The sequence below is a fragment of the Mastigoproctus giganteus genome, chromosome 1 (assembly GCF_048544385.1).
Source record: "Mastigoproctus giganteus isolate SK-2022 chromosome 1, ASM4854438v1, whole genome shotgun sequence".
NCBI lineage: Eukaryota > Metazoa > Arthropoda > Arachnida > Uropygi > Thelyphonidae > Mastigoproctus > Mastigoproctus giganteus.
In genome coordinates, this window is record NC_143575.1 from 91,891,119 (window position 1) to 91,905,432 (window position 14,314).

The 14,314-nt window shown below is 35.4% G+C and overlaps 1 protein-coding gene across 10 annotated transcripts in view; it reads right to left on the reverse strand.

Annotated features, from left to right (window-relative positions):
- LOC150090991 (disintegrin and metalloproteinase domain-containing protein 11-like) overlaps window positions 1-14,314 on the reverse strand; it is a 1,161,948-nt gene that overhangs the window by 485,907 nt on the left and 661,727 nt on the right. For all 10 annotated transcript variants that reach the window (XR_016546962.1, XR_016546963.1, XM_090373761.1 and 7 more), the window contains 2 exons: window positions 9,734-9,842; window positions 3,620-3,739 (listed from right to left, as the gene is read on the reverse strand). Coding sequence is in view for 8 of the 10 variants with exons in the window: in XM_090373761.1 (XP_090229887.1) it covers window positions 3,620-3,739; window positions 9,734-9,842 (229 nt within the window). In the remaining 2 variants the exon portion in view is untranslated. The remainder of the gene's footprint in view (window positions 1-3,619; window positions 3,740-9,733; window positions 9,843-14,314) is intronic.

Genomic DNA, 14,314 nt, shown 5'->3' on the forward strand with positions numbered 1-14,314 from the left:
GAAATACTCTTGATCTGATTATCAGTAGTGATTCTTCATGCATTAAGAATCTGCAGATAAAGGAACCACTAGGTGGCAGTGATCACAGTGTGCTGAAGTGGGATTTACTCAAAGAGGTAACTACCATCCGGGGTAAAGGGAAGGGTTTTTGCTTTCAAAAACGTGACTACGGTGGTCTTAGACAGTATTTAAATTCTATACAGTGGATCCAACTGATGATGTTACCAACAGCAAATTCAAAATGGGAAGCATTCAAAGAACTTATCTTGGAAGCTACTAGGCTTTACATACCAACTAAAAAATATTGTTCAAAGTTCAGGCCTAAATGGATTTCAGATGAACTAATGAGACATATGGCAGAGAAGAAAAATGCATGGGATACATATAAATTAATGGGTGACATGGAAGCCTATGATAGATATAAGATGGTCTGTAACCAAGTCACAAAGGAGATTAGGCAGGCAAATGCAAATAAAAACAAGAAAGTTCTTTACCTATGTAAACTCTAGAAGGAAAGGGATGAATCGGATTGGTCCACTGGATATTGATGGTTCAACTGTTGATGATCCTGCTCAGGTGGCTAACAAACTAAATGAGTATTTTGCATCTACATTCACACATGAGGAGTTATTCAGGAAGGGGAATGCCAGAGGTGAAGTAAACTCTGGCAGTGAGCTAGATGATTTTGTAATAACTGAGAGTAAAGTGGAGGAGAAATTGTTGAAGATAAACATAAGAAAGGCACCCGGGGTGGATGGGATCTATCCAGTTATATTAAAGGAGGCAGCAAAGGAAGTAAGCAAACCCTTAGTCATAATTATTAGAGCTTCTTTGGAATCACGGGAGGTACCCATAGACTGGAGATGTGCAAATATGACCCCAATTCACAAAGTAGGATCAAAGGCTGACACAAGTAATTATAGACCTGTGAGTTTAACTTCTGCTCCAGGAAAATTAATGGAGGCACTGGTTAAAGAACCGCTGCAGGATCATCTAGATAAGACTTCAGTTATAGCTCGGACACAGCATGGTTTTGTTAAGGGAAAGTCTTGCATGAGCAATTTGATTGGATACTATGATGCAGTCACAAAAGAACTGGATGCAGGGAATAACTTTGATATTATATATTTAGATCTTAGAAAGGCTTTTGATACTGTTACACATGGATTGATTTGATTTGATTGATTTGGTAGTTGTTGGCGCATCGGCTTCTGTGGCCATATTGCACCTCCCAAGGTTTTTGCAGTACTTTGATCCAAGCCCGAGGCGGGAATCGAACCCGCGACCTTGGGGTTGCCGGGCAGGTACTTTACCCACTCGGCTAGCCCGGTCGGCCGTTACACATGGAAGACTGCTGCACAAATTGGAGCAGTGTGGCATTGGAGGCAAATTGCTGATATGGATAAAAGGATGGTTGAGGGAGAGAAGACAGAGAGTGATAATCAATGGACACTGCTCACTGCTCATCATGGACTAATGTAATTAGTGGAGTCCCTCAGGGTTCAGTGTTGGGTCCATTGTTGTTTTCTGTATTTATAAATGATATTGATAATAGTATATCAAGCTTAATGTCCAAGTTTGCAGATAATACAAAGGTTGGCAGGTTGTTAAGCACACTACTGACAGTAGGCTGCTGCAACAGGATCTGGAAAGGTTGAGCAGATGGGCTGAGAGGTGGCAAATGAAGTTTAACATTGACAAATGAAAAGTACTATATATGGTAAACACTAACCCCAGAGCAACTTATCAACTCTGTGGTACTACACTGAAAAGGACCTGGGGGTAATTGTGCAAGCAGATATGAAGTTTTCTGAGCAGTGCAGACAGGCTGCAAGAGTAGCTCATGATGTCTTGGGAATGATATAGAGGAATTTTTCTAGCAGGGATAAGGTGGTGATTATTCCCTTGTATAAGGCAATGGTCAGGCCACAACTTGAGTACTGTATACAGATCTGGAGGCCTCATTTCAAGAAGGATGTAGAGCTGCTGGAACAAGTACAGAGAAGGGCAACAAGATTAGTGAATGGAACAAAGGGTTGCTCTTACGAAGAAAGGCTTAAGTTTTGCAAATTACAGTGTCTGAAAACTAGGCACCGGCGAGGTGATCTGAAAGAGGTGTATAAAGCCTTGAATGGTTTGAGCATGCTAAATGCTGATGGGATTCTTCCTCTTGCTCAGAATAATCACCTGAGAGGGCATAAATTCAAATTGAGGAAAGACATATGTATGATAGATGTGCGGAAATTTGCCTTTAGTCAGTGGGTGGTTGGTTGGTGGAACAGACTTCCATCCCTTGTTGTGGAAGTTAATAGCCTAAATAAATTTAAGGCTTAGCTGGACAGGTATTTCGAACGAATGTAGGGGTGAAATGGGTGTGGGTTTTGTTTTTTTTTTTTTTTTGGCTGATGCTGCATAAGCTTGCTTTCTTGCATCATATGCCTCTGCTAATGCTAATGCTAATCTAATTCAAACATGGATGAGAAATTGAGGATATTAAATGCATGATATGCAAAATGAGTCAATGACAAAGCATCTCCATTTAACCATATTTTGTGGCAATAATTCTTGTACAGGTGTACTGTGAAATGGATCCAATTGCTGTTCATGTAATGCTGCCCATACACTTGCAGAAGAATCATTTACATGACCTAAACAATCTTCTGATATTTGTAGTGGTGAATGCTTGTACAGCATGAAATATTTGTTCTTCAACATTTGCAGTTTGTCAAAATCTGTCTACCAGCATTTACTTATAATGGTTTCAATTTACTCATTTCTCTATATCATTTCTCCGGCAGCAAATGTTTTAAAATTTAGTGCTCACTAAGTTGGAAATTGTTTGGTGTATCTGCAAACAGTAGCTATGGAATTTTTGTTAACTTCACCATATATTAAAATCATATTACTTAATCTGAGAAAAGTGAACAGATCTCTAGTGCCTCCATAATATCAGTTTAACAAATGTCACTAAATAATGAGGTAGCCATTGTGGAACCTGAAACTCAAGTAACAGACAGACATTGCACCAGCAAACAGAAAATCTACCTCGAAACACTCACAATTTATAGACAATATACCCGGAGCAATATGGCCTTAGTTGCCGATGCTCCTAAAACCCTACTACTAACAACAGCAACAACTGAAACTGCTAATATATGCTCTGCCACACTGTTTACTCACAACTGAGTAAATGGTATTACTCATGTAGTAGAACAATGCTATTTATATTGGTGTTGGTAGGTATGTTTTGTATAATGATATCTTTATAGCATAAATTTGAACATAAAAATGTTTTGCTGTTTCACACTGTTTTGTAATTCACACTTAATGTTAAACATCTCAAAAATATACTAGTTTGAAACATATTTATAAGGACACTTTAGGTTATTTTTAGTTGTAGAATATGCCTACATTATTCTGTGCAATTTTGAAACAGACTATATAAAGTGATTCTGAAAAATTATTTCCCTCTTCATACTCAAGTTCGAATAGCAAAGCTTAATAAAGCTTCAAATTAAAAAAAAAAAAAAGAGGGGGGGGGGTAAACAGACTGCAGCAGTAAAGCTATCTTAAATTTCATTATTGTAAAAGAAAAAATTAAACCAGAAATGATTCTTACTTGCACTCATACTCAGAGCCATCTATGTAGATACTAGTTCTGGAATACTGTTTATCCATGCCACGGACAAGAGGTGTACGAGAACCTCGCTGACACTGAAGTGAACCACACAGCACATTTCTATGAATATAAAATTGAATTAAGCCATATATTTTAATAATGAAATTAATATTCTAAAAATAAGAAAAATAACACACAATCTTAATCTAAGTTATAAGTGATCCAGGCAAAACCCAGGCACCTGAGAAAGTTTTCTCTGAAAAGCATATTTCATACGAGTGACAGAGTTTTGCTTTCTGGGTTTGTGACAGAGTTTTGCTTTCTGGGTTTTTGACAGGTTTTTTCGATGTAGGTTAAATTTTTTTTTTTATTTTAAAGTTACATATGTAATTATAAGTTTAAAGAAATAAAACTAAGTATAAAAATATTCAAATACTAAAATTCATTAAAAAGCTGCTAAAATTATTTTGAAAGCAATATATTACCAGTAAATGTCTTGCTCTCACAAATAAATAGATAATAAAAAAAAAATCCTAGTGGCACCAACCAATATCTCACCTAGGATGCTGAAAAACCTTGGGTGAGCACTGATAATAGAAAATCTGAATATAAAAAGGAAAATAAAATAAAATAAATAAAAAAACTATCAGTCATAAACACACAGTTTTGAAAATAAATGATGTTCACATTCATATTTATGTGGTGAAATGCATATGGTAAATAAAGCTAATAGTAAATTCATAAAAACAATGAAACTCAGTTATAACAAAATAGTAGAGACTGATGAATTATGCTCATTATAACTAATACAATAGGTATACATTATGTTACACACTTTTTATAAAACACAGAGCATCCCCAAAATAAGTAGAGAAACTTGGAGGGTGTGTTTTATGGACCAAAACAATGAAACAATGTTATATAAACATGGGCCCAGAAATGCTTCGTTAACAAACTAGAGCCATTTGAAAATTTTCTCCACAAACAGTAGGTAAGAAAAACTTCATTTCAAAAGGTTTTATGCTAGGGATACATTTTAAGAAAATCAGATTTGAGATAAAGATGCATATAACTACGTGCCTCTTATCACTATCATCATCCTAATTCAAAACACAGATGCTGTGTTTACATTGATAGCGGGTTGTTTGTGTGTGCTAGCATGTGATATCACAGTAAACTTCTTTGCCTTGAAAAGATCTAAACTTCCCAAATACTTCCCAGTTCGTTCACAAATATACATGGTCTCAATTCTAATCTCAATGATGTCCATTTCCACCTGTAATCTGCCAAACCCCATGTACTTTTTCTGACAGAATCTTCTTTATCAGTTGATTCAACTACTGCTCATTTCAGTTGCCCAAATTATTCACTGTATGATTCCTTTTGCCTCAAAGGTGGTACTTGTGCATATGTCCATTCTGATATTCCCTGTCACAGACTTGGCAATTTGGAATCACCTCTCTTTGATCTTCTCTGGCTTAAAATCTCTCTACCTCATTGTGTCAAATTCATCTGTCATCTCTACCGTTCTCCCAACTCCACTAATCACTTGGAGCTCTTTGACTTCCTGTCTTTGCAACTTGACTTTCTCCAGTCCAACTTTCCTAACAGTGAGGTAATTTTCCTTGGTGATTTTAATGTTCACAACTCCAGCTGGCTTGTGTTTTCTAGTCTCACCAACCCAGCTGGTCGAGATACTGAGGCTTTTGCAATTATTGTTCATTTACCTACAAGAATTCCAGACAATCCTAACTGTATAGCCAACATGCTTGATCTTTTTCTCACAAACAACCCTTCTAAGTAAACGGTCGAAGTGAGTGGTCCTTTAGGCACCTCAGATCACAACTTGATGATTGTCTCTTCTGCAATGCAGCCTTTATCTCATGGCTATTCCCAACCACTTATTGTTTAGCATTACAAGAATGCAAAATGGAATGACATGCAAGATTTCTTTTCTTATTTTCCTTGGTCAGATTACCGTTTCAAAACTTCTGATGTAAATGTTTGCTCAGATCGTGTCAGTGAAATTATTCTTTATAGAAATGGAATTCTTTATTCCACACTCCGCTTTAAAATCTTATCCTTTATCAAACCTTGGTTTTCCAATAAATGTGCTAAGGCTGTTCAAGAGAAGAACATTGCATATCGTAATTGGCTTGTTTACAATTCTTCAGTTTCATTTTCTGCCTACACCAAAGCTCGCAACAATCATAAAGCAGTTATTAATCAGTCCAAACTAGATTTTGAACAGGCTAAGAGTAGAAAACTTGCTTCTTGCCCTAATGGTAGTCGAGCATTCTGGTCTCTTGCCACAGCTATTGGCCTCAACTTTTGCCCATTTCTGCTCCCACCTCTGTCAAAACCAGATGGTTCTGTTGTCACTTCACCCAAGGATAAAGCTGACCTGCTAGCATCCCATTTTTCTCAACTCTTGTATTAATCATCTTGGTAAAACACCTCCCACCATTCCCAACAGGGTCCATTCAGTGCCTCCTGTGGTCTTCCCTCAAAAGGATGTCAGAAGGATTTTGACGAAACTTGATGCTTGGAAAGCTCCAGGTCCTGATGGTATTTCTCCACTCGTTCTCAAAACCTGTGCTCCTGAACTTACACTTGTTCTTTGCCATCTTTTTTTACTTTTTTATTACAAAGGTGTTTTTCCTTCTGCTTGAAAATTTGCTCATATCCAGCAGGTTCCTAAAAAACGGTGACAAATCCCTTCCATCCAATTATCGTCCCATTGAAATTACTTCTACTCTTTCTAAAGTAATGGAGAAATCAATTAACTGTCAACTCTTAACTTACCTAGAAACCTTCCATCTGATCAACGATCGCCACTATGGATTCCGTCAGTTTCAATCCACTGGTGATATTCTGGCTTATGTTACCCATTTATGGACAAATTCAATGGAAAAGTTCGGTGAAACACAAACAGTTGCTCTTGAAATCTCAAAGGCTTTCCATCATGTCTGGCATAAAGGTCTTCTAAACAAGCTTCCATCTTATGGTTTGCCAACTGTTTTTAGTAATTGGTTATCCAGTTTTCTCTCTGTTCGCTCACTGAAGGTGATGGTAGATGGCTCTCTGTCTTCTAACTTCTCCACTAATGCCGGTTTTCCCCAAGGTTCAGTTCTTTCCCCCACCCTTTTCCTCTTGTATATTTTAATGATCTTCTTTCATTGACTGGAAATCCTATTCATAGTTTTGCCAATGATAGCACATTGCATTCCACTTTCCATTTTAAAAAAACCTTGTCCTGCTCAATCAGCTTCAACTTTTCGAATATCCGCTACCAATTCCTTAAATGCCGATCTCCAGGTAATTCTCCAATGGGGCAAAGACAACTTAGTTGATTTCAATCCTTCTAAAACTAAGTATTGTCTATGAGACAATCCTAACCATACAATCCTAACAATCTCACAAAAAGGATACTTCTGCTCCTATGCTTATCTTTGGTGACACTCCAATTTCTAGGCAAAATGATATATCTCTTTTGGGGATTACCCTGACTTCTAATCTCTCTTGGCACAAGCACATTACAAATATTGCTTCCTCTGCATCTAAAAAGCTTGGTTTTCTCTTTTGCTGTTGGCATTACTTTTCTTCCAAACAGCTGTTTACTCTGTACAAATCGAAAATTGCCCCTACCATGGAATATTGCTCCTGCATCTCGGGCGGTGCCCCCAAAACCTCTCTGAGGCTTCTAGATTCTATTCAGAAGAGGGCAGTTAGGTTAATTAATGATTTCTCTCTAACAGAGTCTCTCCACTCGCTGTTTCATAGATGTACTGTTTCTGCTGCATGCCTTTTCTACAGATACTTCCATGGGCACTGTTCTTCTGAATTGGTTTCTATAATTCCCGATCTCTCTTTCAAAACAGTCCGAACCCGTGCCACCACCAGCCAACATCCATTTACTGTCCAACTTCAAACTCACAGAACCAATTTTTCATCTTCCTCGTTTATTTATTCAACTGCTGTTTTCTGGAACAACCTTCCTTCATACGTATTTCCTGAAAATTACAGTCTACAGAAGTTCAAGTCTAATATCTTCTTTCATCTTCTCAATCTCCAACCCAAGCATGGTACTAAGTACTATAGGTTCTAATACCTCTCATGTTTGGGGTTTTCTTAATAAAAAAAAAAAAAAAAAAACTTTTCATTTATGGTGCGCTGTGTATACAGTCAAATACTGTTATTTCAGTCTTGGTTCATTTATGGTGCACTGTGTATACAGTCAAATACTGTTATTTCAGTCTTGGTTCATTTATAAGTTTCTGTTTAAAATGGACAACTACAAATTCTGAGAGTACGCATAGATATGCATTTAATTCTCAGTAAATGCCTGTGTTATAGTGCAGTAGTTGCAAGTTGTATGCAGAGAGTTAACTTCAACGTAGACTACTTAATCATATCTTGTTTAGGCTACTACTTAAGTCTCCCTAATGTGATGTTTAATGATATGACTACTTAATCATATCATTAAACATCGCATTAGGGAGACTGATACTGTTCAGCCTCCTATAGTAGACCACAGATGAAGAAGTGTAGAAACAGTTGATGTGGAGAAGCATATTCAGAAATTTTTAATGGCTATAGTTTGTTAATGAATCACTTTTAGACCCATTTTATATAAAAGTTTTTCATTGTTTTCATTCAGAGACCACACATCCCCCAATTTACTGCACTTATTTCAGGGACACCCTGTATAAAATAAAAACCACTTTTAATAACATTATTAAAAATTTAATGAATGTTAATTATTCAAGTACTTCAAAATCATTTTATTACAATACAATGTTTAAATGTCTTAATGCTATATCTGTGCTTGCACTACTTAAAAAAGACTTAATTTTTGGGTGAAATTTATAAATGATGTCCTTCATTTTATTAAGCTGAACCTAAAATTGTGGATCAATGTTATTGGTTTCATGAAGAAAAGAGATTACAGCACAGTACTGGATACCACTTTCACCAAACATTCATCGCCTTCTTCTTTCTGAATGTCATCTTTAAAGACAGCAATACTTCAATGCGAGACTTCAACCACAGCCACATTAGATGTTTATTACACAGTATTTAAGGGTGTTTTAATCTAAGGATCTGAGAGATGAGTAATAAATAAACTAACTGATCAAAAATTAGAATCTTTGGAAATGAGTGTTATAAGAAAAATAAATGGAACCAATAGATGGAAGAAATGAAGGAAACCACACTACAAAAGAGCAAATAAAAAAAAATATGGAAGCAACAACTACCCAATCAAGGATCTTTATGGAAGCAACAACTACCCAATCAAGGATTGGATATTTATTGCTCCCTTTATTTTATGAAGCAAACTTGTAATGGTATGGCAAAAGAGAGAGTAGCTAAACAGACATTCAAAGCAAAAATAGAATAGTAATAGGCAGGAAAGCTACATGCCTACGAGGCACCTTTTTTGTAATGATCTGAACACAACAAAACAAATTTTGAAATTGAAAAAAATTACAGTTATGTCTAACATCTTACAGCTAGTGCAAGGTGGATGGCTGTAGGATGCTGGCAGTGAATGGCAAAAATCAGAGAGAGAGAGAGAGAGAGAATAAACAAAAAAGAAATACTTTTTAAGCAGTTCAGTGTTTGTTTCATTATCTGATGAAAAAATTCAATTACAACTGACATATATCAAAAGATTGAGAATAGTCGAGAAAGCTAAGTTATGTTATGAAAATCAGTTGTAATTATATAACTAAAACTATGGCCTAAGTGGCAAACAATATGATATTGAAAAAAACTACACAAAGGAATAAAAAACAACAGTTTTCATAAAAGGTATAAATATATTTCCTATGGCTTTGAATAGCAATAAAGATATTTTCATTATCCTCTTAAAATATTTTTATTATTCTCTCAAGTACTGTATTAAATACCACTAAGTTATAAAATATAAAAATTTGTTTCTTTAACTTTTCATGAGAAAATTTTATTAAAAAAAGTTAAATTCTGAAGAATTAATATCTTATGTGAATCAAGGGAATTTTTAAAGTTTAATTAATATCTATTCAAATTTAAGTAATTATCTTCTGCAGCAACTGTTTTCTGTCATTCTTGATATCACTATATTATACTTACTCTTCTGAGCATTTTGTATATCCGCCTTTTCCATCAGTGCCACAATTTCCATTGAGACTACCCTGTGTATTAAACCTGTGGAAACATTCTAAATCTGAAGATACAGCACCTAGTTTTATAAATTAACAGATAATATAATTAGTATTTTGCATTAAATTTAAATGAAATTATAATTAAAATAAATTATATGCAATATTACAAATTCATTAACTACAAATTCATTCACACATACTGTGAACAGTGTCTGTGTGTGTGTGTGTGTGTGTGTGTGTGTGTGTGTGTGTGTGTGTGTGTGTGTGTGTGTGTGTGTGTGTGTGTGTGTGTGTGTGTGTTAAAACATATGTATATATTGTCCACAATATGAAAAAAGTATTTGGAAATCCCTCCCGAATATTGCATATTTAGTTTGAGCCAATTTTCATTATAAGTCCTGTATACTTGAATATTGGCTCAAACATACCAGTATAATTCTTGTGGGTCTGTCTGTATGGTAGTACATTAGAAAACAGTTTGGATCACAGATTGCAACTTACAGATTTTCAATGTGGAATGGAAGTTAGACATCATATGCAGCTGCAACTCATCTGAATTTCCCAAAATCCACTGTGGTGGATTTTATTCAAAGGTAACAGGCTATTGACTAGGGCTTGTCCTGGTGCAGCACAACCATGAGAATGGTTGTTTCATTCTTAAATCTTAAATAAATTTAAGATTTTGGACATTCTTAAATCCAAATAAAGCTACCATTCTCAATCCCAACAAGGATGATCGGGTATCTCTAATATTAATTCTTGCACCCAGGCTTCCTGAACTTAGAACTAACCTTGTTGGAGATACCTCAACAAAAATTTATACCTCATCCGTGTCATCTGCAATAAACATCATGGAGCAAGTTGAAGAGGCCACAGCAACATTCATCAATATGCCAACTATACTAAGGAGCAGTACAGCTGTGCAACAGCCCAATATCAGTCACAAATGCAAATTGTCAACTGGAGTGATATCATTCCAAACATTCATGGACTCTAGAATAGTAGCAGGTGCTACAGAGTGGAAAATCTTATCTATACAATATTTCATTATAATGGACATGTCATGGTGTGAAAGTTGCCCAGAGAACACTTCCTGTCAGAGTGTATCATCTTGACCATGAAGTCAGGTGAAAGCAGTCTTATAGTATAGGACTATTTCAGTTAGATCAGACATTGTCCACTGGTGGTAATGGCTGAAAGCACAAAACCCCTTACCTACTTGGATATTCTGGAAAAACATGCATTATATATACTGTACTAAGGAAATGAATCCTGTTAACATGAGTACAATGTTCCAAGTCAAACAGGACTGGGTTGTGGATAATGACACTTAAAAGTTGGACTGCCCAGTTTAGGCCTTGGCTTCAATCTGGTAAATACTTGTGTTCACCAGATTAAAGCTTAAATTGCCAGATTAGACTAATCATGAACTAAATTGTCAGATTACGCTGTGGCCAAAGCAGCTCTCTTCTAAAACTGGATATATAATTCATGTCACCTGGCAATTCCTTTGCAGGAGGATTGGAGGTAAATTCCAGCTACACCTAGGGAAAATTGATAGGATATATAACTTGTAAAGGCCATACAGGTCACAGCTGATTCTATTATGTATTCGGTTTTTCAATTAAAAGTCCTTTTTCGTACTTTTGCAGTCAGACATTAGTACTGATATAGCCATATAGCATAAAGAAGACACAGGCTTTTGCTACACCAGCCAAAAAAAAAAAAATAATAATAATAATAAAAAGTAAAATACTGTATACAAAAATGCAAAATAAAATAAAAAGAAAGTTATGCTAAAAAGAAAAAAGTACTATATATATATATATAATTTATATTGTTTTATATAAAAATATATAAAACATGTTTCTCTCCTTGTGAAGGTAACTATACAGATGACCCATAAATTACCCCAAGGTGTCAGCCTCTTTTATCCACAGAGGCAACTCATTCCAGTAATTAATTATTTGCTGGCTAAAAGAAAACTTCCTATAACCCAGTCTAAATCTCATTCTCCATAATTTCAATTTATGGCTGTTAGCTTTGAAATCATTTATAACAGTGAAAATTTCATCTTCACTAATTTTACTATCCCCCTTCCCTGGAGGTTTATAGAGCTCAGTCAGTTCCCCCTCTAAAGTGTCTGGTTACCAAACTCTAACTCACATACTCAAAGTTTTCCCTCATATAGGTGCCCTTTCTGTTATCTCACCAAGCAGCCTGCCTGTTTTTGGACTCTTCAAGAAGCTAAATGGCCTTTTTAGGTATAGTCTCCATATTTGAACATTCCAAGTGCAGTCTTACAATTGCTTTATTCAGTGGGATTTTAACCTCCCTATCTCTAGAAACAAATGTTCAATAAATCATTGAATGGATACCACAGGATCTTCTTGCTGCCTGTTTACACTGCTCAGAGCACTTCATGTCCACCTGTAATATATATTATTAATATAACACAGAAATTTATTAAATTAAATTTCTATATCTACCATCCTTAAATCCCTTTCTTCTACTATTGTTTTTAATTCAACCCCACTGCCAAGTGTATAAGTAATTTTGGTGTTGCCATTCGCAAAGTGCGTAAGACCTTGCATTTTGCTGCACCAAGATATAGCTGTCACTTTTCTGCTCATCCCCAAAGTCCATTGAAGTCATCTCCTGAAGAAGCTCTTTGATGCTCTCATTAACCACTCTTCCAATCTTCACATCATCATCAGCAAATTTTGACATTAAGTACTCTTGATGTCAAAATGTGCTGATTGTAGGAAGGGGGGAAACCATGTCTAATATTAGACCAATCTGAACAGTAACCATTAATCACAACCCTCCGCCTCCTGCCCTGCAGTCACCTTGTGATACCAACATGTTCTAGCTTTGAAAGTAACCTCTCATGAGGGAGTGACACAAATGCTGTGATAAATTTAAATAACAATGTCAAAATTATTTCCTACATCCAGTTCATGAGTGACTGTCAAAAGAGTTAGCCAGCTTAGTTAAGCATTATTTTCCCTTATAAAAGCAATTTTGTATTGAATAATATATTTAATATACAGAATAATATATATATATATATCCATACAAATAAATAAGAATAAGGATTAAAATAAAAAATATCGCCAGCAGTATGGCAAGACAAGAGCGAAAAGTCAAAATTAAACCTAAATTAAATCAAATCAAGCAGGGAGGGAAGAGAGGGGGTAACAAGAGTAAAAATATTGCAGCAGAAACTCTCTAAAATAATTTAGAAAATCTAAATGTACGAATAATAATTCATTGAGTTTTAAAAGCCAATTAAATAGAAATTTAATGGTGCCCCCTCTGACGGGCACCAGGTCCAAATTTATGTGAAATATCACCAACACAGATGTAAACCACTACAATAAAACAAACAAAAATAAACCAAAAATAGACTGACCATTATGCCCCATCTCGACAGAGGTCCACAAGGCCAATAATGGTCAGGGAATCGCTGCATTTCAAACGCTAGACAAATCGTCGCAAAGGAGAATCGATTGAAAGATCAGTCCATCACCCGATCCCCAGATCAAACCACGAATGCAGGGGAATTGAACAGCGGTGGTCTTGATGCAGCAAAGATTAAAAATAGAACAGATACGAGCACTCCAGTGCAAAGCCACACTACTGACGAAAGTAATCTTAACCAGTTTATATAGACGAATAATGAATTATGGATGGCAGCACAGGCGTTCAAAATGCAGGGATTCCCTGACCATGATTGGCCTTGTGGTCCTCTGTTGAGATGGGGCATAATGGTCAGTCTATTTTTGGTTTATTTTTGTTTTGTTTTGTTTTATTGTAGTGGTTTACATCTCTGTTGGTGATATTTCACATAAATTTGGACCTGGTGCCCGTCAGAGGGGGCACCGTTAAATTTCTATTTAATTGGCTTTTAAAACTCAATGAATTATTCATATATTTAGATTTTCTAAATTATTTTAGAGTGTTTCTGCTGCAATATTTTTATTCTTGTTACCCCTCTCTTCTCTCCCTGCTTGGTTTGATTTTGACTTTTCACTCTTGTCTTGCCATAGTGCTGACAATATTTTTAATTTAATCCTTATTCTCATTTATTTGTATGGTTATATTTCAAGCATCATGTAGAGGAATATGCTTTTTGCTGCCTCTGATGTATGCTGTACCCCCTTTTTATTTTTATTATCAAATATTCCATTTCCAACTATATTTAAACGATATTCAAATATATATATATATATATATAAATAAAAGTGTTGAAAAAAAAATATATATAATAAAATTTCTAAATTGTACTTTTTCAGTATGAAAAAACTCCTTTAGGTTGATCTGGATGTACAAAACACTACATCCAAATAGAATGTCATGGCTGTGGTCACCCAATGATATTTTCTGTGATAATTCATCCTCTTGACTTTTCAGTATTGATATAACATGTTTCCTTTCCTTAATCTTTTAATTCTAAATTTTATTAAAATTTTGAAATGTTTGCTATCCTCCACTGCAGCAATACTATGTAGCTATAATCTACCTTACAGAATAGTTTTTATACATC